The sequence below is a fragment of the Anomaloglossus baeobatrachus genome, assembly GCF_048569485.1.
Source record: "Anomaloglossus baeobatrachus isolate aAnoBae1 chromosome 5 unlocalized genomic scaffold, aAnoBae1.hap1 SUPER_5_unloc_3, whole genome shotgun sequence".
Lineage (NCBI taxonomy): Eukaryota > Metazoa > Chordata > Amphibia > Anura > Aromobatidae > Anomaloglossus > Anomaloglossus baeobatrachus.
Genome location: NW_027441806.1, coordinates 2324992 through 2350155, shown reverse-complemented (window position 1 = coordinate 2350155; position 25164 = coordinate 2324992). Strand labels below are relative to the sequence as shown.

At 44.3% G+C, this 25164-nt stretch overlaps 1 protein-coding gene across 1 annotated transcript in view; it reads left to right on the top strand.

Annotated features, from left to right (window-relative positions):
- The first annotated feature begins 3064 nt into the window (after window positions 1-3064).
- Window positions 3065-25164, top strand: part of LOC142259156 (uncharacterized) — a 171659-nt gene continuing 149559 nt past the window's right edge. Inside the window, 8 exon segments of the mRNA XM_075331661.1 lie at window positions 3065-3387; window positions 3471-3568; window positions 7532-7681; window positions 7811-7990; window positions 8072-8195; window positions 8279-8376; window positions 8574-8664; window positions 16810-18418. Of these exon segments, the coding sequence (XP_075187776.1) occupies window positions 3255-3387; window positions 3471-3568; window positions 7532-7681; window positions 7811-7990; window positions 8072-8195; window positions 8279-8376; window positions 8574-8664; window positions 16810-18418 (2483 nt within the window). The 5' untranslated portion in view covers window positions 3065-3254.

Here is a 25164-nt window from a genome sequence, read left to right as displayed (position 1 = left end):
TCGCAACCGGCAGCAAAAAAAACCGGTTGCGATTTTCATGCAAAGTGCCGGATTGTGCCGCATAGCAAAAACCGGAGGTGTGAAAGTAGCCTAAGTGCCACATGAAAGTCACTAAAGGGTGCCAGCTTAGAAAATGCAGGGAGGTGGAACATTATATAGGTTTTTCTCATCTATCTATCTATCTATCTATCTATCCCTCTATCTATCTATCTATCCCTCTATCTATCTATCTATCTATCCCTCTATCTATCTATCTATCCCTCTATCTATCTATCTATCCCTCTATCTATCCCTCTATCTATCTATCTATTCATCTATCTATCTATCTATCCCTCTATCTATCTATCTATTCATCTATCTATCCCTCTATCTATCTATATATCTATCTATCTATCTATCCCTCTATCTATCTATCTATCCCTCTATCTATCTATTCATCTATCTATCTATCCCTCTATCTATCTATCTATTCATCTATCTATCCCTCTATCTATCTATCTATTCATCTATCCATCTTTCCCTCTATCCATTATCTGTCTATCGATTATCTTTATTATTTATTGCAGGGACAAACCTGCGGTAAATCCGCGGTAAATCCGCGGCAAATCCGCGGCAAAAACGCATGCGGATTTGGTGCGGATTTTTTCCGCAGGTCCGGAAATCTTTCACTGGCAGAAGTTTCTCAAGAAATTTTCTTGAGAAACTTCACATTTCTAGTGCGCACATAGCCTTAAGACGACACAAGGAGGACACACAGGAAAATGCATGAACTACTTATCTACAGGTGACACAGGTAGAAGTTCAGCAGCAATACCACAGAGGAGTACAAGCCACCTGCTTACAACCAAGGCTTGAATGAACTAAAAATATCACCAGCATCATTCCAAGGAAGTATTGGGTATTTAAGCACCCAGACAATGCTGATGATCTGGTGTAAGGTGAGCTCCTGCTGGGTCCAGAAGGGGGAGAGATAAATCCAGCAGGAAATTAATACTGACAGCAGGAACAATGGAAAGTCAGGGAGCATTCTGCGCAGCCAGATGCTGTGACCTTCTATAGCCAGAAACCACATGACTGTCACCCATGACAGCGGCTCTGCAGGTGGAGGTGTGTGGAAATTCCCCATTATTGGTTACAGGTGACATTAACCCCTTCAGCACTGAGACTTTCTTGGAGTTTTTCTCTCGCTGATTTCTATGAATTGTGAGGTTTTTGTTCCTTTTCCTCTAATAGATACAAGCGCCCCAACTATGAGAGGCCGGAAGTGAGGAACCCAAATAAGGAATAACGTTTGGAACACCATTCTAAGTCTGAACTGGGTGCAAAAACCTAAAAAACATCACTATGGGGAGATAAGGTATGCACACCAGTGACTATGTAAGGGGAATACATGGAATAGCAGAAACTGCTGTGTGAATACTGACCTGAAAATCCAATAGCTATATGTAAGAGTGAAAATGTGAAAAATGGAATCTGCATTACTGCCATGAACATATGAATCAAGAGAAATTTAGCTACTGAATTGATCAATGCAATAGAGCCCCAACACTACGCCAAAGTATTTCTCTACGTTGGGGTCCCTAGCTTGTGTGCGTCCTCTCATGCAGTTAAAAAACTTACCATGTATGGGAAGCTGAGACCCAGGCTATTTATGCGTATGATATGGATTGGCAATAGGTGTGGTTGGGGAGGGTTCGTTAGTAGTTTTTCGTTTGTGAACCCTCCCCACCACACCTATTGCCAATCCATATCATACGCATAAATAGCCTGGGTCTCAGCTTCCCATACACGGTAAGTTTTTTAACTGCATGAGAGGACGCACACAAGCTAGGGACCCCAACGTAGAGAAATACTTTGGCGTAGTGTTGGGGCTCTATTGCATTGATCAATTCAGTAGCTAAATTTCTCTTGATTCATATGTTCATGGCAGTAATGCAGATTCCATTTTTCACATTTTCACTCTTACATATAGCTATTGGATTTTTCAAGTCAGTATTCACACAGCAGTTTCTGCTATTTCATGTATTCCCCTCGCATAGTCACTGGTGTGCATACCTTATCTCCCCATAGTGGAAGTGAGGAACCCGTCTGCCCTCAGTCCTCGGACCCTTTCTGCCCTCAGTCCTCGGCCCCTTTCTGCCCTCGGTCCTCGGCCTCTTTCTGCCCTCGGTCCTCGGCCTCTTTCTGCCCTCGGTCCTCGGCCCCTTTCTGCCCTCGGTCCTCGGCCCCTTTCTGCCCTCGGTCCTCGGCCCCTTTCTGCCCTCGGTCCTCGGCCTCTTTCTGCCCTCGGTCCTCGGCCTCTTTCTGCCCTCGGTCCTCGGCCTCTTTCTGCCCTCGGTCCTCGGCCTCTTTCTGCCCTCGGTCCTCGGCCCCTTTCTGCCCTCGGTTTTCTGCCCTCAGTCCTTGGCCCCTTTCTGCGCTCGGTCCTCGGCCCCTTTCTGCCCTCGGTCCTCGGCCTCTTTCTGCCCTCGGTCCTCGGCCTCTTTCTGCCCTCGGTCCTCGGCCCCTTTCTGCCCTCGGTTTTCTGCCCTCAGTCCTCGGCCCCTTTCTGCGCTCGGTCCTCGGTCCCTTTCTGCCCTCAGTCCTTGGCCCCTTTCTTTCCCCACACAGTATAATGTTCCCCCAGAATGTTCTCATTATATGTTTCCCCTTATTCTCTCCAGTAATTGTATTATTACAGCGGATTCTTTATGATGTTACATCGTCATCTTCTCCCCATTCAGGTCCCTACAATATCGGATCCTCTCAGTAGAGATCTTCTATAGAAGAGAATTCTCCTGATTGCCCCGTGAAGGATGGATATGGACAGGGACAAGATGGCGGAGAGGATATTACACCTCACCCTAGAGATCCTCTTCCGGCTTACTGGAGAGGTGAGAGATTCTGATGACGTCACATTACATCATTCTTATCTATGGGAATAACAGATGGACAGAACTGGAGAGGTGAGGACTCTGGAAATGTCTGGAGTGAGATTTATTACTGTGTCTCTCCATAACCAGGATTACACAGTAGTGAAGAAGACCTCTAGTGAGCGCTGTCAGGCCCCTGTGTCTGAGGGATGGGGAAGACCCCTGAGCCCAATCACGGGGCCTCCACCTCACCCCCCGATACATGAGGACATCAATGACCAGAAGATCCTAGAACTCACCTACAAGATGATTGAGCTGCTGACTGGAGAGGTGACACTGCTGGGAATGCTGGGACATTACACAGTAACGCTATGAAGGGATCGGGGGTGACGGTATCATTGTATGTGTCAGGTTCCTATAAGGTGTCAGGACGTCACCGTCTATTTCTCCATGGAGGAGTGGGAGTATTTAGAAGGACACAAAGATCTGTACAAGGACGTCATGATGGAGGCTCCCCAACCCCTCACATCACCAGGTAATAGACAGGACTAAATACACACGGCCTATAATTATCTGTATGTAAGGAATGAATTCAGTCCCTGTATGTGTCTCCTCCAGGTCTATCCAGTAAGAGGACGACACCAGAGAGATGTCCCCGTCCTCTTCTCCCACAGGACTGTAAACAAGAAGATCCCGATGTTCCTCAGGATCATCAGGTAGATGGAGAGAAGGTGCCATGAAATCTCCTATGATGTGTAGACGGCTGTGAAGGTCTTGTGCTCCGTCTTGTTTTATCCTCCAGTATTATATGTGTTATACTTGTGTAATGAGAGCGGTGGAGATGGCAGGATTAGGAGAGATAAGAGCTTTGATGATTCCTTTTAGTCCTCGTTCACACTACTGTATTTTCAGTGCTGTCCATAAAATAACACAACGTCTCGCCCTCAGACCATTGTTATTGGATGTGGCAGTGCAGATGGGGATTTTCTTTCTCACTGACAGAATCTGTGTGTGAGAATAATCCCAGCATCCTCTAGTGCCTTCTGTAAATCGGAGGAGACTCGTCCATTCAGGTCTGTGTCTGCACAAACCATCAGATTCCCACCAGCTCCACCATACAGCAGACATTGTGTTACGGGTACATTGCAGTTCTGTAATGGAGGAAGCTGTAAATGGTCTTGTAAATGATTAATAGCGGCTGTAAATACCGGATTGTATATGGATGACAAATAAGAAAAGACTTGTCCTAGTTTTCTGGATGAAGCTGTGATGATTCTTTATCCGGCCGTGTGATCCCGGCATTAGAGGCCGTTACATCCCGGGAAGAGAGGATTTATCTACAAAGTGTAAAATCTTTCCCTTCCCTGAATATTTCTGCCTCCGGTCACATCCCGTCTGCCGGTATAACGGGCTCCGCACCACAAAACTTACATCCAACTCATCAATTCTGTTGGTTTTTTTCTGTGTCACCTTTTTTTAATCTTCTTGTATTAATTAATGGGGGTTTTTTTTCAAAATTCTTCAGAATGGAGCAAGTGGGTCATGAATTTTGCGCACAATAGAAACGCTTTGTATTTTTCCCTTTGACCTGTGTTACTGACATTTTATTGCAAAAAGTCTCATGTTTTCTTAAACAGCGGCAAGTTTGCACCAAAGTATTTGCTATACATGAATTATCTCGGGTGTGGACTGGAGAACATTCGTGACAAAATTTCCTAGTTTTTAGGTTGAAGGTAGACATACCTTTCCTTGAAAAACTTTTCACACCCGATGAACTGTTCCATGTTTTTTTACATTACAGCCACAAAAAATGTATTTTATTGAGGTTTTATGTGATAACAACACAAAGTAGCAAACATTTGTGAAGTATAAAGGAAATTATACATGGATTTCTAAATGTGTTAAGACATTTGATGAAATTGTGATGTGCATTAGTATTCAGCCCCCTGAGTGAATACTTTGCAGGACCCTCCTTTCACTGCAATTGCTGCTGCCAGTCTCTTGGGGGATGTGTCTATCAGCTTTGCACATCTAGAGGTGACATTTTTGCCCCTTTTACTTTATAAAACAGCTCTATCTCAGGTAAATAGGATGACGGCGTCTGTGAAGCAATTTTCAATTCTTATTCTTTTGCTTTTAAAAAAATTAATTCTTCTATAAAGACCAAATTTGTGGAGTTTATGACTTATAGTTGTCTTGTGGACAGATTCTCCCCCTGAGCTCTGGATCTCTCCTGCTTTTCCACTGTCTACAGGCCTCTTGGCTGCTTCTCTATAATTACTGCTCTCCTTGCTTGGGATGTTGGTTTAGGTGGACGGCCATGTCTTTGTCATTTTGCAGTTGTGCTATATGTGACAACTCAGCATCTGGAGATTTGTGTGAGGGGTGAACTGTTCTTAATTAGGCCAAACCTTTTATTTCTTTGATTGCCAAATCAAGAGAAGTTGGCTATTGTTTAATGTCAGACTGACTGGAGCCCTATATCCTTTTAAATATGGATTGCCTCAGCCTCTTTGAGTATGTCAATTAGAGGAATATTATGCAGTCGAATTGAACTGAACCAATGAGAGAACAGCCATCTCCCACCAATCCTGTAAGATACAATACTCTGAAGTGAGAACTTAGGATATAAAAAGGGCTTTGCTCCTCTTTCCATATTTATTTTGCAGGACTTCAGCCTAAAATCCACATTTTTAGCTGAAAGATCACAGATCTGCTTCACTGCTCAATGCTGAGCCCAAAATTGTACCTGTAGAACCCAGGTGAGGACAATTCAGTTGCCTGGCTACATATCTTGCTGTGCTCAGTCATCTTTCTAACCTTGCCGCTATCTCCTCTCAGCGGGTGCTCATCAAAAGCGAGGTGCTGCTGACTGGGATAGTTAGCCCAGGAAGCCCCGAAGTCGCAAAAATTCTAATCCCTTGTGAGCCAACGGATGGGAGAGACTTTGTCGCTTGTACCATCTTGTGATCTTGCTGGAAATGTACGATGTGTTTGCCTGTTGGTGAACCAGTAACGTCCTCCCAATGTGTAGTTCCCTCACCCTGTGTTGTCTGAGAAGTGTTCTGCCCACAAAAAATCAGTGCGAGCGTTCAGTGGGATGAGCCCTGGTCCGAGCAGTCTTTCTGAAGACAGTCAGGCCAGCGGACGACTGTACCCACTGACCCTTATGTCTCCACACTATACTCCAGCTATTTTGGATGATGGATTGAAAAGTGCTTAGTGAGATGTTCAGAGCTTTGGCTATTTTTTTATTTTTTTTTTATACCTGAACCCTGCTTTACTCTTCTCCACAACTTTATCCCTGACCTGTCTGGTGGGTTCCTTGGTTTTCAAGATGCTGTTTGATCCCTAATGTTCTGAAACAAAACTTATGAAATCTTCACAAAACAGCTGTAGTTATACTGAGAATAAATGATACAGGTGACTCAATTTACTTATTATGTGACTTCTGGAGGCAATTGGTCACTCAGGGGCATCATACTACAAGGGGCTTAATACAAATGCACGTCACAATATTCAGATTTATATTTTTAAATATTTAGAAAAACATCTATCATTTCCTTTACACTTCAGAAATACTTGTTACTTAATGCTGGTATATCACATAAAATCACAATAAAATACATTTATGTTTGTGGGTGCAACGTAAAAATAAGCGGAAACGCTCTGGGGGTGTGAATACCTATACAAGGGGCAAAATTCCTCCATGACTAAAAATATCAGACTAGTTCCCTGGATCGATGTCCCATCACAAAATCTAGTCCTGATAACCTGCAATATATACTTTTTACGGAACTCATCCAAGCACGCCTTGAATTTTTGTAGTCTATCAACATTTATCACATCATGTGTCAGAGAGTTCCATATTCTCACTGCTCTTACAGTAAAGAATCCCCATCTGTGATTATGATTGAACCTCCTTGTCATCATTACAGGCCTCAGTTGTAAAAAGCTCATTAGAAATATCTCAGTCATGCCCCTGATATACTCGTACATTGTAATAAAATCGCCCCATAGCCTTTGTGTTTCTAAAATAAATAACCCCAAACTTGCTAACCTGTCCTCCTAGTGTAGTCCTTCCATTCCTGTAATGGTCGCTCTTCTCTGCACCCGCTCTAGTTCAGTTACGTCCTCCTCATTCACTGGAGCCCGAAATTGTGCAGAATATTGTAAGTGTGGCCGCACTAGTGACTTGTATAGAGGCAAAACTGTTCTTGTCCGGAGCATCTGTGCCTCGTTCACTGCATCCTATTATATTATCTGCCTTGGCAGCAGCTTCCTGGCACTGGTCGGTTTTCTCGTCCTCCCGCACACCCACGTCTATTTCAATGTCACTTTTCCACAGTAACTATTTAAAAAAATTGACGTTTAAGAATCAGCTGAAAAAATCTGGAAATCTAAACCCCTGCAAACATACAAAGAACAAAAACCCAACAGATTAATATTATCAAATAGTCACGTGCCATACATGTGGGAGAAAAGCCGCTTCATAATATTATTGGATCGAGGTTCTTCATTTCGGTTAATGCAGCCCCAAAACCATGAATTGTCTTCTCCTTCATGTCCTACATGTTAGCGTTATTTCTGCAGCCAGTGATCGGATATAAAGTCTCCAGTAATTATATTACTGTACAGGATTCTTTATGATGTTACATCGTCCTCTTCTCCCCATTCAGGTCCCTACAATATCGGATCCTCTCAGTGGAGATCTTCTATATAAGAGAATTCTCCTGATTGCCCCTTCAAGGATGGATATGGACAGGGACAAGATGGCGGAGAGGATATTACACCTCACCCTAGAGATCCTCTTCCGGCTTACTGGAGAGGTGAGAGATTCTGATGACGTCACATTACATCATTCTTATCTATGGGAATAACAGATGGACAGAACTGGAGAGGTGAGGACTCTGGAAATGTCTGGAGTGAGATTTATTACTGCGTCTCTCCATAACCAGGATTACACAGTAGTGAAGAAGACCTCTAGTGAGCGCTGTCAGGCCCCTGTGTCTGAGGGATGGGGAAGACCCCTGAGCCCAATCACTGGGCCTCCACCTAACCCCCCGATACATGAGGACATCAATGACCAGAAGATCCTAGAACTCACCTACAAGATGATTGACCTGCTGACTGGAGAGGTGACACTGCTGGGAATGCTGGGACATTATACAGTAACGCTATGAAGGGATCGGGGGTGACGGTATCATTGTATGTGTCAGGTTCCTATAAGGTGTCAGGACGTCACCGTCTATTTCTCCATGGAGGAGTGGGAGTATTTAGAAGGACACAAAGATCTGTACAAGGACGTCATGATGGAGGTTCCCCAGCCCCTCACATCACCAGGTAATAGACAGGACTAAATACACACGGCCTATAATTATCTGTATGTAAGGAATGAATTCAGCCCCTGTATTTGTCTCCTCCAGGTCTATCCAGTAAGAGGACAACACCAGAGAGATGTCCCCGTCCTCTTCTCCCACAGGACTGTAAACAAGAAGACCCCGATGTTCCTCAGGATCATCAGGTAGATGGAGAGAAGGTGCCATGAAATCCCCCTATGATGTGTAGACGGCTGTGAAGGTCTTGTGCTCAGTCTTGTTTTATCCTCCAGTATTATATGTGTTATACTTGTGTAATGAGAGCGGTGGAGATGGCAGGATTAGAGCTGATCATAGATGGGACTTCTCCATCTGTCTGTGACTTTTACAATATTTGTTTCAGGGGGAAGATCTGTCCCATATTAATACTACAGAGACATATGTGAGGGGGGATGAGCGGAGTAAAGAGGAGATTCCTACAGATAACCGCCCAGGTGAGTAGTGACCACTAAATGCAGAGAAGTCACAGATTCTTCTCAGTCACCGGCTGTGGCTGCTTTATCAGGGTTGTAGTCCGGCCATATCAAATGGTCACCATTCTCCTCCTAGACCACCACATGCTCCTCCACCCAAAACTGTTCCCTTTATTTTGGGCATTGGACGCCCTTCTGTTGCATTGAGATCTGTATCAGCCAGATCTTACAGGTAGGATCCATCCTATCACCTGAAATTCGAAGACGTTGACCCTTAGCTGCCCAGATCTCTAATCTGTAAAGCCAAAAGGAAGAACGGAGCCCTAAGCACAGCCATGGGTAGAGTGACCCATGACTCAGCTTTGGAGGGCAAACAAGAGGTTAAAAGCAGAGCAAGCTGGGCTGTGCTGGGGTTTGATACTTTAAGGGGAGGTAGTTTAGGGAGGTGTGGTCAGGAGATTTGTAGGAATGTATATAGGGTGAGGTAAAAGTGGTGGCCTGCAATCGGCACGTAGCCACCACTGCTGAAGGTACCTGTGCCCGTCCTCGCCTTCTCTCATCGCCTGGATCGGAGGATGTCTGCGCTGGAGGATCTTCAGGGACAGCGAGAGGAGCTGCCAGCAGGTCTGATGGAGCAGAGATCCAGGCACGGCTGCAAGAGATTGTGGGAGGACTGCCGGCAGGAGCGGATGCTGCTTCTACCCCTGCCCGGCCATCACGCAGGGCCAGGCTGCCAGAATGCCTCTCCCCTGACGTCGCTCCGGGCCCCGGTGGCGCCGCAGGAGCCCCTACGGGGACCCTCCTCATCATGGCCTGTTCCCTCTGCACCTGTTCGCAGGCCTCGGTGTGGGAGGAATCCATAGAGGCGGCTGGGACCTGCGAAGTGGGCGGGACCAGCAGTCGGTCATGGGACCGGGCCTCTTCCAGCTTCTAGCACCAGAGAAAAAGGCAACAACAAGATGGCGGCGGTTCCACCCGGCGATGCTCCAGTCGGTGGGGCTGCTTAGCTACGAGAGACCCATCACCTGCGGGACCTTGCGATGCCGGGGAGACAAGGCGGATACATGCTGGCCGTGGTTTCCTGGGATTTGGATTCCGGGAAGATGCCCACCGAGCTGTCAGCTCCCTAGTCGAGCTGGGTCTGAGCGTATCAGTGGGTCAGGGCTCACCGGTGGGCGACGCAGAGGATGAGATGCCGTGTCGGTTGGAGACGGGTCACCTGGATTCTGGAATGGCGGCTGGTCGGTGCTTCGTGCCGGCGCAGCCTGGTAAGTAGGGCTTTATGTGTGTCTTGTCCCTTTCTAATACAGTATAGTTTTTTTACTGGGGGTGGATGTCAGTCAAGTTGTTGATGTATCGTGTGGGCGGAGTATGGGGGATGCGGGGGGAGTACGGGATTTATGAGAAAAATTGAAGCAGACCAATAGGGGTTTATAATAATATGTACTATTTATTCGTTTTTATAGCGCTGTTGGTTCCATGGCACTTTGCATGTAGTGGCGGCGCCGTCCCCATTGGGGCTCACAGGCTGGGGTCCCTATCTGTAATTTTTTGCAGTTTACAGGGGTCGCTCATCCCAGTTGGGAACCCGAGGATGACTGAAAAAAGGGGTTGGTCAGTCTGAATATGGGGATCACACGGTAGTGCACTCTTGGTGTGGTTGCAGACAGCAGAGGATAATGAGGGGGATCATATTCTGGATGACAGGGTGAAAATGGCGTGGCGTATGTGTGTTTTGAAGGACTGCTGGGGTACCCTGGCATGGGAAGGGATAGTTTTGGAAGGAATATGTCCTTCCATGGGAGACGTTTGTGTTGGGAATATACTGTATATAAAACTTAATATAAAGGAGGTCTGCAGTCAGCAGGGGGCGCACTTGGGGCTGGCTTCAAGGCAGAAGAGTGCTGGCAGTTCTATGCAAGTTCAGGGTAGTTGTTAGTTTCAGCACCAGTGTGCTGGGTAAGTCGATTCATCGCACTGGGCATCCTGGTGTTTATTATGAGGGGGGAGTCATAGTCAGGTGGGGATGCTTTACAGGGGGTGAGCCTGACGAGGGCTGAAGAGATGGTCTGCGACCTGAGAAGTGCTCGGATTAGGAACAGGTGGTGTTGTTAGAGAACAGTTTTTGCTGGGGTTGTTTAGGATTCCTTCTCCGCCACTTATAGTTCTGTTCTATCTAGAATTTGGAGTCTCGCTATTAACGCCCCCTGGTGGTGTGGCGTAGGGTTAGTCAAAAGGCAGTTTTCGGGGGACGCATGGCAGGTCCTTTCTTTTACCCCCCCCCTCACTTTGTTTCGGCGATTTGGTCATTCGCTGCCGGGGGGGGGGGAGCAAAAAGTAAAATTAAAAAAAAAAAAGAAAGGAACTTGAATAATTTGGATCAGTATGATTCGCCATTTCCTTAGGGGTGTTTTGGTTATGGCGGTATTAACCCTGCTCTTTACACTGTGGTGCAGACAGTGGTTGACATGTTTTGGACTGCGATAAATGCTATGGTACAGGGTTCATTTGTTAGCTAGGATGGACCGGCCCACCCTGACAGTCTGTGGTAGTTCGCTTGTTTTTGTGTCAGTGTTTATTTTAGGATAGGTTTTTTGCCCATGGGATATTCAGGTCCTGTGCGCTCAGTCTGAAGCATCTTGTCTTTTTTGGAATGGTAGTATGTAACCAGCTGGTGGATTTTGTGGGTGATCCACTACCCTGACAACTTGTGTTCATTGGACCTCCTGGGCCACACGTTTCGTTAGTTATTTCTGGCATCCATGGAGTGGGTAGCCGGTTGATGGGGGGGGTTCTTTTGGCGCACAAGAAAAATAGAAGGTTGCTCAACTGGCATTAGCTTCTTAGGGATCACAATTGATACTGTGCGCTTAGAGCGCAGGTTTCCAAAAAAAAGTGGTTATGCAGGTGTTGGAAAGTTTTCTGGAGATGTGCAATGGACAGTCTTTGTTATTGAGGGAGGTGATTGAAAAGTTTTGGCCGTGAGCTTTTTACGGATGTGGTGAGCCGTATTGGCTTTGGCTCGTATGTTAGGGGCAATTGGTGAGCAGACGTTTGGCTGGATTGTTGTGGGGAATTGAGATTCACCAAGAAAGTTAAGTTGCCCAAGTTTTTTCCCATAATTGGGGGACGGACAATTCGGGGTTATAGTTTAGTAATCGGGATACATTTCCATGACAACAACATGTGGGCAGTCATGGCCATCAATTAAACTGATGGTGGCGTCATCACCCATGGTTCGGTTTATGCGATAGCTCATCTCGGGTGTTTTGACTTCATTTTCTGGGTAGGGGTATTCAGGTTTCTGAGGTTGGAGGTCTCCATCATGGATTCACTCGCGCACTAGCAGTGGGATAATTTTGGGTCTTTGGTGCCTGGGCGGAGTCCGAGGCTGCCATGGGATAGTGGAGTGTTGAGCTGGGTTCTGAACACAGGGCTCATTGTTTAGTTCGGTTCCTTTGTGATTGGGCCGTAGTTCACCCTATAATGCAGCGGGGAAGGGTGGGTCGCCTGGCAGCGACAATTTGTGGAGTCAATATCCCAAGAGGATTTAGTGTGAGTGTCACTGTGTTGGTAAATGGGGTTGCGCGGTAGGGTTGGTTGGTCCATCAAGTTATTATGTTGGGTATGGGTGGCGTTTTCAGAGATAAGTTTGGTGCGGCAGGCATCATGAAAGATCTCCTGGTGTGTCAGGCCTTAAAAGGTTGCAGGAGGGGCTGACTTAAATGGATGTACATAGGCCAGTTGCATTCAAGGACCTAAAGGAGATGACCTCCGGGCTACATTTGATGTATTTTCACGGTTTGAGAAGGGTTGTTGGATTCGGCTTTTTCATGGGCCTCTTTTGGGGCCATGACCTCCGGGCTACATTTGGTGTATTTTCATGGTTTGAGAAGGGTTGTTGGCTTTTCATGGGCCTTTTTTGGGGCCATGAGGATTGGACAACTGGTAAGTGGACCAGACATTTGTGCCAATGCGGGGGGAATTCCTGGCATTCAGTCGGGATTGTTGGGATCCAGATGCCAAAGATCGAATCAGACAATGAGGGCAGGCTGGTGAGGTTGGGGCTTTAGAGGATTCAGGAGGCATCCTGTGGAATGTTTTAGACATTGGCTAAGTTTAGGGGCCAATCGTCCAGGGCCATTATTAAGGCATAGGGATGGTTCCTTTTTGTTGAAGATTCTGTCTCGTGTCATTTTTGTGGATGGTGCCTGGCTGCCTTATAGCAGTTAGGCTAACAGGTTTTTTTCATTCCATTCTTTTCAAATTGGGGTTGCAGTTGGGACTGTACGAGCAGGCTTCCTTCGGGAGGTGGTGAAAAGAATTGTTAGGTGAGAATACAAGAGATATAAACATGTATTTGCGCCCACATTCGGAGTAGGGGGGTAAAGGAAGGTATCATAAGGATAGCCTGAGAGGTTGGAACTCCTAGGTAAGATTCTTTTGACAGTGGTGAGGTCACTGTCATACCTTCTTTCCTTGTTTACTCCCCCCTCCCCCCCATTGTATTACCCATGGAGCACTCGGGCAGTGTAGTTTGTTGGCCATTGGAGGCTCGTTGGGTGTGAGGGAATTGGAACTGTGGGGTTTGTGTACATGTGTGGCGACTGTTCAGTGGATCGGGGTCTGGTTTGAGAGACAAGTGTTGTTGGAATTCCACCCTTTTGGAAGGTTGGACCATTCCCCTGATGGGTTTGCTTTACATATCCAAGGGGATTGTTCTGGGGTTTTAATTCAGGATATCTGGCACGTTTTTTCTGCGCTCATGGGCGTCAATTTCCAATATGAAGGTGATGTGGTCGGACATTGTGCCCGGAAAATCGTGGCTTGCAGCTTGGACTGGTAATTTTCCAGCAATAGTGGTGCCCCCGAGCTTGTGGTCGCAGCTGGGGGCAATGCTGGATGGTTTCAAGTATTTATGGCTTCCGCCAGGCTTTGGAGCTCCAAGAACCTCCTCACTTTTCATGTTGATTTATTGTATTTTGTTATAATAAAGGCCGATTTGGCCATAATTAATCCAAAATGGTTGTCTGTCGTTTGTGGAAGGGCATCCAGGTATGGGGTGGTTGCGAACCCCGAAGGGGAGGTAAATTGAGGTACTAGGTGAAGCCTCTACAATACTGCAGTCATGACAGTGTACGTAGAATGTGCAGACAACTTAGAAAATCATGGGAAGAAAAATCTAATCAGTATGGTGGACCCCTAAGAGAAAGCGGAGGGTAATGATGCTGGTGACGTCCTAGATTCTTAGTTTGGTGCCGTGTTCTCCAGGTGCCGTGTTCTCCAGGTGAATAAAGATTGATTGCTGTCAGTGGGAGAAACAAAATAATAATCTTGTAGTTGATGAGACCTCAGTAGACCTCTCTCCATTAATAAGTATCATAAGTACAAGATTCTTATTGTTTCTCCACTGAGAGCAATGAATCCATCTTCCTAGAATCTCGGCATCTTATTGATGGATCTTCCTTCTCTCCCTTCTGATGAATGAGCTGATAGGGGCGTTTATATCTAAAGTTGGGCATAGAGTAACTGTAACATATGAGGGAGGTTAGAATTACCCCACAGTGGGTACATGGAGGCCGGGCAGCCCACCTACATCATTTCCAAAATGTAATTAGAAAAAAAGGAAAGTAATTAACACTTAAAGTTCTGATATTTTTACCTTGAAGAGCCTGAAAGATATTTTCTCTGAATTGTACAAATGTCCATTATATAAGAACTTGTACTGGAGCCGTCCATTGTGGAGTCCGAGAGGCAGAAAGTAAATGTCTAATATTTCTTCAAGAAACTCATCTGACAGAAGATATTGGCCCCTACAATAGTTTGGATTGCCGAGAGCCCCCGAGCCACATACTGTAATTACTCCAGATGTGTCACCTCTAGTTACTAAATCACTGACGGTGAAGGCTGTCGGGTGGAGGGCGGTCATTTTAGTAGATGTGTTATTGTCTATAGTCACAGTTTTCTCTATAGTAGTTAGTACCAAAGCCGCTCTTATTTCATGGCTTTCCACTGCAGCCAGTTTTCTGCTCCTATCCAGGCCCCATTTCTCCAATCTGACATCTGTCACTTTACATGATAACAACTTTGTAATACTTAAAGGGAACCTGTCACCAGATTTGGTTACTATAAGCTGCGGCCACCACCAGTGAGCCTTATATACATGATTCTAGAATCATGTATATAAGAGCCCAGGCCGTTCTGTATAACGTAAAAAACACTTATTATACTCACCTACGGGGTGGTCTGGTCCGATGGGTGTTGCTGCTCTGCAGTCCGGTGCCTCCTCTCTACTAAGATGAGCGTTCTCTTTGTTTGCAGGCCCGTAGGGATGATGTGTCCTGCGTCATCCACACAGGCCGGCATGTCAGTCCTGTGCAGGTGCAGTTTGATCTGCCCTGCTAACGGCAGGTCAAAGTAATGGCATGCGCAAGCGAAAGGAAAGGTTTAAGACCGCCCGTGCATGCGCACTACAATACTTTGATCTGCCATCCGCAAGGACTGCAATACCGGCCTGTGTGGATGATGTAGGACGCTTTGTCCACATGAAGCTGGGCAGAAGGTGCTGGACCGGAGACCAGCGACACCCATTAGACCGGACCGCACCTAGGTGAGTATTATAAAAGTGCTTTTTTTATGTTACAGGTAAAATATATCTTTGTACCGTGTTAGCCAGTAGAGATAAAACATTTTTTTAAAAGAACTGAGAGTCCTCAGTGGTTGATGCCTTTTAATGGCTAACTGAAAAGATGGTAATAATAGCAAGCTTTTGAGACTACTCAGGTGTCTTCATCAGGCTCAGTATAACCATCTTTTCAGTTAGCCATTAAAAGGTATCAACCACTGAGGACTCAGTTTTTTTATGTTATACAGAGCAGCCTAGACTCTTATACAGTATTCTAGAATGCTGAATTTAAGAGCCTATTGGTAGTGGCTGCAGCTTATAGGGGCCAAATCTGGTGATGGCTTATTTTTAATCTGACCTCAGTGTTTCTGAGATTTGTACTTTATCTTACTTGTACTGTTAGAATAATTTGTTTTGCATTTATTAAAAAAACAACAAACAAACCTGAAATTCGCCAAAAATATAAAAGAATTAGAAGTGATCAAACATTGCATTTCAATGCTCCTAAAACAAATAGTAATGCCATAAAATATAATCATTAAATAGAATTTACCGTATTCTGCTTTAGTCTAAATGACAGAAGCCATATCTCTTTATAATCAAGAGTCTTTCAGCTACAACCATTGTGGAAACCCTCCATTTTTCCACTATCGGAGTAGCAGTTTGGTATAACCTGGCCTACAAAACATTATTTGATGACTTAATAAAATATACGGGAGGCAAAATGAACAAAGAGGGTTGAACATCATGGTCTACTGGTTCCTGCTCTGAGGTCTACTGTTAGATTGTAAACAGTTTTTGTTTACAATTTACATAACTTGCAGCTTTTTTTTAGCTATGTTACGCTTGCAGGAGTGGACCCACTGGGCCGCAGCACTGGCTTAACCAGAAGGGGCGTAGCTAAGTAAATACCTCATCTTTATTGAAGCCTCTGATGGCGAGGCTAGGCTTGTGCTGGAAGGTAGCTACTTGGTGCTACTCCAGGGAGTCACGGGATGGCGACAGCTGTCCTCAGGAGTCGGGGTTAGGTTATACTGACAGTCACTGCAGGTCTGGCAAGCACAACTGGTATAGACAGATGCAGCAGGTCTGCTAAGCACATCGGATACTAGGATACAGACACATATTCACACCCACAATATAACACTCAGGAAACGGAGCTGACAACTAGCAACACGTCTCTAAGGATAGACCATGTTGCCCTGGCACTTCCCATAGGGGGAGGATGCCTTAAATACCCAGTGCCTCTCAGCCATAGGTTGACTTCCTGGTTAGGGCACGTTGGCCTTTTAAGAATAGGTGCTCGCGCCCTAAGCACTCTCCCAAGAGTTCTGCATGGTGTGTGCAGGCCCTGGGAGATGGCAGCAGTGACCATGGTCACGGAAGTCTCCACTGAGTGACCGGGAGGATAAGTGTGCTGAAGTCCCCAGCAGGAAAAGGGTGCAGGACCGTGTGGGTACGCCAGTAAATGTGTTACAAGCTATTTTATCAATGATATCCTTCAATTTGTATATATTACAAATATTTTTTATTCTTGGCAGATGAGTGTACCAGGAGAATAGAGGCACAACTGACATCTTCAATTTTTCAATCATATGACCTTGATATCGCACAAGATATAACTAAAGTGAATGCTACTATTCCAGATATACCATCATCCCCCCACAGCAAAGATCTATCATCAGTTTCTTTTAAACAACGCCTACCTTCTGATTCATCACAGACTATTAAAAAAAATAAATGTCACAAAAGAGGCATTAAAAATCAAAATGTTCTTACAGCAAAGAAGCAGTTTTCAACTTCAGAAAATCGAAAAATCCATAAAAAAATTAACACAGGGGAGAGAAGATTTTCTTCAGAGTCTGTTAGTTACCAGAAAACTCATACAAAGGAGAAGCCTTTTTCATGTTCAGAATGTGGAAGATGTTTTACCCGTAAATCAAATCTTGTTGCACATCAGAGAATTCACACAGGGGAAAAGTGTTTTTCATGTTCAGAATGTGGGCAATGTTGTGTAACTAAATCACATCTTGTTACACATCAGAGAACTCACACAGAGGAGAAGCCTTTTTCATGTTCAGAATGTGGGAAATGTTTTACACGTAAATCAACACGTTTTGAACATCAGAGAACTCACACAGGGGAGAAGCCTTTTTCATGTTCAGAATGTGGAACATGTTTTGCCCGTAAATCAAATCTTGTTGCACATCAGAGAATTCACGCAGGGGAGAAGCCTTTTTCATGTTCAGAATGTGGAACATGTTTTGTCCGTAAATCATATCTTGTTGCACATCAGAGAACTCACACAGGGGAGAAGCCTTTTTCATGTTCAGAATGTGGGCAATGTTGTGCAACTAAATTAAATCTTGTTAGACATCAGAGAATTCACACAGGGGAGAAGCCTTTTTCATGTTCAGAATGTGGGAAATGTTTTGCAGGTCAAACATATCTTGTTATACATTATAGAATTCACACAGGGGAGAAGCCTTTTTCATGTTCAGAATGTGGGATATGTTTTGCATATAAATCACAACTAGTTACACATCAAAGGTCTCACACAGGGCAGAATCCATATTCATGTTCAGAATGTGGGAAATATTTTGGTCAAAAATCGTGTCTTGTTAAACATCAGAGAACTCACACAGGGGAGAAGCCTTTTTCATGTTCAGAATGTGGAACATGTTTTGTCTGTAAATCAAATCTTGTTGAACATCAGAGAACTCACACAGGGGAGAAGCCTTTTTCATGTTCAGAATGTGGGAAATGTTTTGCAGTTAAATCATATCTAGTTACACATCAAAGATCTCACACAGGGCAGAAGCCATATTTATGTTCAGAATGTGGGAAATGCTTTAGTAAAAAATCGTGTCTTGTTAAACATCAGAGAACTCACACAGGGGAGAAGCCTTTTTCATGTTCAGAATGTGGAACATGTTTTGTCCGTAAATCAAATCTTGTTGAACATCAGAGAACTCACACAGGGGAGAAGCCTTTTTCATGTTCAGAATGTGGGATATGTTTTGCACATAAATCACATCTGCTCACACATCAAAGATCTCACACACGGGAGATGCCTTTTTCATGTTCAGAATGTGGGATATGTTTTGCACATAAATCACATCTGCTCACACATCAAAGATCTCACACAGGGCAGAATCCATATTCATGTTCAGAATGTGGGAAATGCTTTAGTCAAAAATCGTGGCTTGTTACACATCAGAGAACTCACACAGGGGAGAAGCCTTTTTCATGTTCAGAATGTGGGAAATGTTTTGCACAAAAATGCCATCTTTTTCAACATCACAAAACTCACAAGGGTAGAAGCCATTATAACACCTAAAAGGTGAAAAATGTTTTACTCAAATTATAATTTATCGACCATTAAGAAAAATTCACATGGGAGAAAATATAGATTTGACAAATTGAACAAGAAAACACAAAAGAAACAGTCAAGAGTAAAGGCAAGTAAGTAAACAAGAAAGGGAAAGCACGTTAGAAGTTACATTAGAATTATAATATATACAATTACTAATAGACGTCTGTTTTATAAAAATCAAATAAAAAACAATATTACATGTTTATTAAAAATTTCACATTGTTATATATTTATATATTCACTATATGAAGAAGAGTATTACAACCCTCCCCCCAAAATATCCAATATTCCTCCACCCTCTTCTTCCTAACTCCCAATCTCAGCGATCTGCCATTCATTACAGTTACTTTCAGCGCACAATCTCCATGTCTGAACAATGTCTGTAACTTCTCTATACTACAATAATAAACATGATCATGTTACAAATTACTATTTCCATCTACGATCCATTCCTTCTTTGTGGGAACATCTGATGTGATCGAGTTTTATAATCACTTTCCACTAAGTTTAGTAGTTTTTTCCTCATCATTGGGAACTGACTCCCTTCTCTATTCCCCAATACACATATTATAGGTTTTAAGGGGACTTTAATTGTAAATGCAAGGGGCTGCTGACAAGTCTTAGGCTTTGTGACCTTTTTTTTGTTTCTATGGTAACAAATGTTACATCACATGAAAGCCTTATATGTCTAATACAGGGGTCTCAAATTCGGCTGGGTGTATGGGCCGCACAGAGGAAAAAAAATAAATTGGGGGGGCGCATTCTTTGCAGGACAAAGTGACATTTTTATTGGTACCGTATTTTTTTTTTTTTTTTTTTACACACCTTTGGATCACTAATTTTGAACATTTTTCACTTGTTTATTATAATAAATGTGTACATTCTTTGTTTAAATATATAAAAAAAAAATTTGATGGTAGAAAAAAAAGTCATGCCTTATTTTATTTTTTGGGGGTTTTTTTTTTACATTTTATCCCTTTCTTGTAACTAATAGTGTTAATTTTAGCCAACATCTTTTAGTAATGTTCTCCATCTTGTTGTAATGTGCCCATCCTTGTCCCCTTGTAGTATTGTGCCTCATCCTAGTCCCCATCCTACAGTAATGAGCTCATCCTTGTCCCCATCCTATAGTAATGTCCCCAGCCTTGTCCCCATCTTATCGTAATGTGCCCATCCTGTAGTAATGTTTCCAGTCTTGTCCCCATCTTATAGTAATGTTCCCCATCTTTGTCCCCTTGTAGCAATCTCCCTATCCTGTAGTACTGTCCCCATCATATAGTTGTCCCATTCTATAGTAATTTGCCCATCCTACAGTAATGTCCCTATCCTATAGTAATGTGTCCACCTTGTCCTTATCCTATAGTAATGTCCCCAGCCTTATCCCCATCTTATCATAATGTGCCCATCCTGTAGCAATGTGTCCATCCTTGTCCCCATCTTATAGTAATGTCCCCATCCTATAGTAATGTCCCCAGCCTTGTCCCCATCTTATAGTAATGTCCCCAGCCTTATCCCTATCCTATAGTAATGTTTCTCATCCTTTTCCCCTTTTAGTAATGTCCCTATCCTGTAGTACTGTGTCCATCCTAGTCCCCATCCTATAGTAATGTCCCCAGCCATGTCCCCATTCTATAGTATTGTGCCCATCCTTGTAATCTCCCCAGCCTTTACCGCATCCTATAGTAATGTCCCCATCCAATAGTATTATGCCCATCCTTGTAATGTCCCCATCCTTTAGTAATCGAGAAAAATGGGGGGGAGCCAGCACTGCTTATGAGTGGGATGCAACTATGACAAAATAAAAAGTGTAACATTCACAAATTCATTCCTACTGTATCAATTCAATGAGATTTTTGGCAAATAATTGATCAATGATTTGAGCCCCCTGCCCCGTCACGGCAAATCTCTATAAGGGGGGTCCCTACACTACAGTTATAATATACATGCGTACCATGTGGTCTCGTGTGATGTGCAGGACACATACAGCCACCGCCTCCTGTTCCATAGGCATTATTACTTAAGCACCACCTGCCTGGGGCTGTTCCGCCCTTCATCCATGTCTGCTGGTCTGACACTGTGGGGGTTAGTTCTGACATTGTGCTGGTGTGTGTGGTTCCGCCGCACACGCTGGCACCTGGACTGCCCATCTACTCGCAGTTGTCAGCCCTTGCAGCATGGGAGCGGTTCTGACACTTCTCAGGTAGGTGATGTTCCTATATGGTCCTGCGCATTATACGAGACCTTATGGTACGTTTGTATATTATAACTGTAGTGTAGGGACCCCCCTTATAGAGATTTGCCGTGACGGGGCAGGGGGGCTCAAATCATTGATCAATTATTTGCCAAAAATCCCATTGAATTGTTACAGTAGGAATGAATTTGTGAATATTACACTTTTTACTTTTTCATTGCTGCATGCCACTCATAAGCAGTGCAGGCTCTCCCCCCCCATTTATCCTTTAGTAATGTCCCCAGCCTTGTCGCGATCCTATAGTCATGTGCCCACCTTGTCCCTATCCTATAGTCATGTGCCCACCTTGTCCCCATACTATAGTCATGTGCCCACCTTGTCCATATCCTATAGTCATGTGTCCACCTTGTCCCCATCCTATAGTCATGTGCCCACCTTGTCCCCATCCTATAGTCATGTGGCCACCTTGTCCCCATCCTATAATCATGTGCCCACCTTGTCCCCATTCTATAGTCATATAGTCATGTGCCCACCTTGTCCCCATCCTATAGTCATGTGCCCACCTTGTCCCTATCCTATAGTCGTGTGTCCACCTTGTCCCCATCCTATAGTCATGTGCCCACCTTGTCCCTATTCTATAGTAATGTCCCCATCCTGTAGTAATGGGTGGGGGGGGCAGTGGCGGCAGCTGAAAGGGGGCAGGGGCGTTATAACTTACCGATCGCTCTCAGCTTCCACAGACGCCGGAGTGAAGCTGAGGGAGTGGTCTCCGGCCCCAGATCCACAGTGATTGAAGAGATGAGTCACAAGGCCGGTCTCCAATCAGAGCTGGGGGTGGGTGAAACAGAGGTCACCCAGCTCCAGCCAATGATTGGTGCTACAGCTGCACTGACCATGGCTGGATTTCAATGTTTTAGCCATTTTCAATGGTTGAAACATTACAGTGGCTGTGATTGGCTGACGAATGCCGCTCAGCCAATCACAGCCTCCGTAGGTCCGGGGAGCAGACACCACCCCTCCGAGGTCAGGCAGAGGTTCTCTCCTCCCCGAATCTAAGGTATTTGCAAAGTGATCGCAGCCTCCGGGGCCGCGATTTCGCCATGACATACTGAGTACGTCATGGGTCCTTAAGTACCAGGGAGCCATGACGTACCCAGTACGTCATAGGTCGCTAAGTGGTTAATGTGCCATCCTTCACACACACAGACACTTCTCACCTGTCCTGCGTTCCTCAGCTGCCTCACCTCTGCTTCATGCGGCCCCCAGGCCCGTGCCACTGTTCACTATCGCGGCAGGTGCAGGGGCCGCAGCCACTGTCAGTGATTTATGTCAGATGATTGTTTTGCCGGCACGAGAGCGCAGAGTCCTTCACTCTGAGAGCGCACGCCGGCAAAACATTCATCTAACAAAGTGCAGACAGTGGCTGTGGCCCCTGCACCGGCCGCGATAGTCACTGGGGGCACGGGCCTGGGGGTCAGCCTGAGGGGCCGCATGCGGCCCGCGGCCCGCGTGTTTGAGACCCCTGGTCTAAAATATGTTTTCAAAATTTTGTGTTTGTTGCTTATGGCAACAGTGTTCTACGCAGTCGGGAAAACAAAATGGCAAAGTATAATGCGATATTCACAGCAACTGAGAGCAGAGGAGGGATACAATTCTTGTTTCTGCAAGGAAAGTCCGCAAAGGATATTCTTGATGGTATGTCGCAGACATTGGGGGATCAATGCCCTTCATATTCCACAGTTAAGAACTGGTTTGCCAAATTAAAAACAGGCCACTTCAGCACCAACCAATAATGAGGAATGTCATGGACGACCGAGAGTAATTGTTGTTCCGGAGATCATCGATGCTGTGCACAACCTCATACTGGAGAATCCACAAATTGCAGCTAAAGTAATAGCTTCCTCATGTCTAAATGTTCATGGATAATGACAAACATGTTCACGGGAAATCCCCATAATGCATGCTATCTGCAAAGTGGGTCCCCAAATGTTTGACAACAAATCAGAAGCATGAGAGTGAAAACTTCCCAGTCCATTTGTCAGCGTTTCCGGACTGATAAGAACTTCCTTGATCGACTGGTCACTATGGATGAGACCTGGATTTATTTGTATGACCCTGAAAACAAGGAGCAATCAAAAGAGTTGAGTCACAGTGGTCCTCCTCATCCAAAGAAGTTCAAGGGGCAAAAATCAGCCACTAAGGTGATGGCGTCTGTGTTCTGGGATAAAGAGGGTGTGCTGCTAGTAGACTACCTTCAAAAGGGTTCCACCATCAATCCAAGATATCACATTGAACTTTTGGACCAATTGAAGGCAGCTCTGAAGGCCAAAAGTGTGGCAAACTATCCAAAGGAATCTTGTTCCTGCAAGACAACGCCTCCTCTCACACTGCACAAGCGACCACGGCAAAACTGGCAGAGCCGGGCTTCCAGCTGGTGACCACCCACTTTATTCACCAGATCTAGCTCCCTTTGACTCATCTGTTTCTAAACCTGAAGAAACACTTCAAGGGTACCAAATTTCACACCATTTCTTATGCTATGGCTGCTACGGATGCCTGGTTTGAGGCACAACCGAAATTCTTCTTTCTGCTAGGCTTACAGAACTTGGAATACTGATGTAAGAAGTGTGTTGTCATCAGTTGAGAGTATGTGGAATGAATGATAGGATGATGAAACTTATCTCGTTTCTTTCTGGGAAAAGCCAAAGACTTATCAGCAGCCCCTCATACTTACTAAATTGTCCCAATAACCTGACACCCAAAACATTTTTTTCCCAATAAAGTCTGAGTATCTAAACTAATGTTCTTCATTTCTTCTTCCTCCATTTACTTTTTGGTCGCCCAACCTGTTCCCTCATTATGACATATATCTTGGATACAATACTCCTTATTACTGCAATTTACTCACTCAATTACTGCAATTTCTCACGTTTTGTTTTTTTTTTTTAGATAATATGACCTCCTCGTTCTTTTCTTTCCTTTCCTTTCCTTGGCTGTTTATTTCTCCACACAAGGTCCTTGATGACATTTTATGATTTTAACCCTTTCATCCCCAGCCTGTTTTCACTTTGTGACCGGCCTTTTCTTGCAATTCCGACCAGTGTCACTTTATGAGGTTATAACACTGGAACGCTTCAAGAGATCCCACTGCTTCTGAGATCCTTTTTCACAATGTATTGTACTTCATGACATTTGTAAATTCAGGACGATTTTTTTTTTTTTTGCATTTATTTGTGAAAATATCATACATTTGGTCAAATTTGTAAAATTTCACAATTTTCAAGCTTTTCATTTTTATGCTATTAAACCAGAAACTTATGTAAAAAAAATAGTTAATAAATAACATTTCCCACATGTCTACTTTACATCAGTGCAATTTGTGAAACAGAATTTTTTTTTGTTAGGAATTGTTCAAAGTTCATCAGCAATTTCTAATTTTTCCACCAAAATTTACAAAACCATTTTTTAGGGACCAACATCACATTTAAAGTGACTTTGTGAGGCCGAGGTGACAGAAAATACCACAAAGTGACCCCATTCTCAAAACTGCACCCCTCACACTGCTCAAAACCACATCCAAGAAGTTTATTAACCCTTTAGGTGCTTCACAGGAACCAAAGCAATATGGAAGGAAAAAATCATAATTGTACTTTTTCCCACAAAAATCATACTTTAGCCATAAAATTATTACAATGTGTTGCACAATTTCTCCTAAGTACGCTGATTCCACATATGTGGTAGAAATCTACTGTTAGAGCGCATGTCGGGGCTCGGCAGGGAAGGAGCACCATATTTGAGTTCAGATTTAGTTGGAATGGTTTGCAGGTGCCATGTCACAATGGCAAAGCCCCTGAGGTGCCAGAATAGCAGAAACCCCCCACAAGTGACCCCATTTTACAAACTGAACCCCTCTATGAATTGATCAAGGGGTGCAGTGAGCATATTAACACTACAGATGTCCAATTATCACAAGGGGAATAGGTAAAAATGGCCCCATAATGTGATATAATCTAGATAGCAAGATATCACAACATGGAAAAAGTTCCTTAACACCTGAATAGAGTGATATATCAAATAGCATAAGGTGTAGAACAAGAAAAATGTCTTAAAATGTAACTTGTAATAAATTCAACGATAAAAAATGACCTAGGTCCACTTATAAAAAACATACAATAAACGAAGCATCACATCTGGACCACCAAGCTCAAAAGGGTCCAAATGTGGGCTGTGGCACATTAAAAAGAAATGACCACAATAATCTGTACTAGACCCAATATAAACCGTCCTCTTACGAACTACAGTTTACTGAGAAGTTAAATAATCATGTAT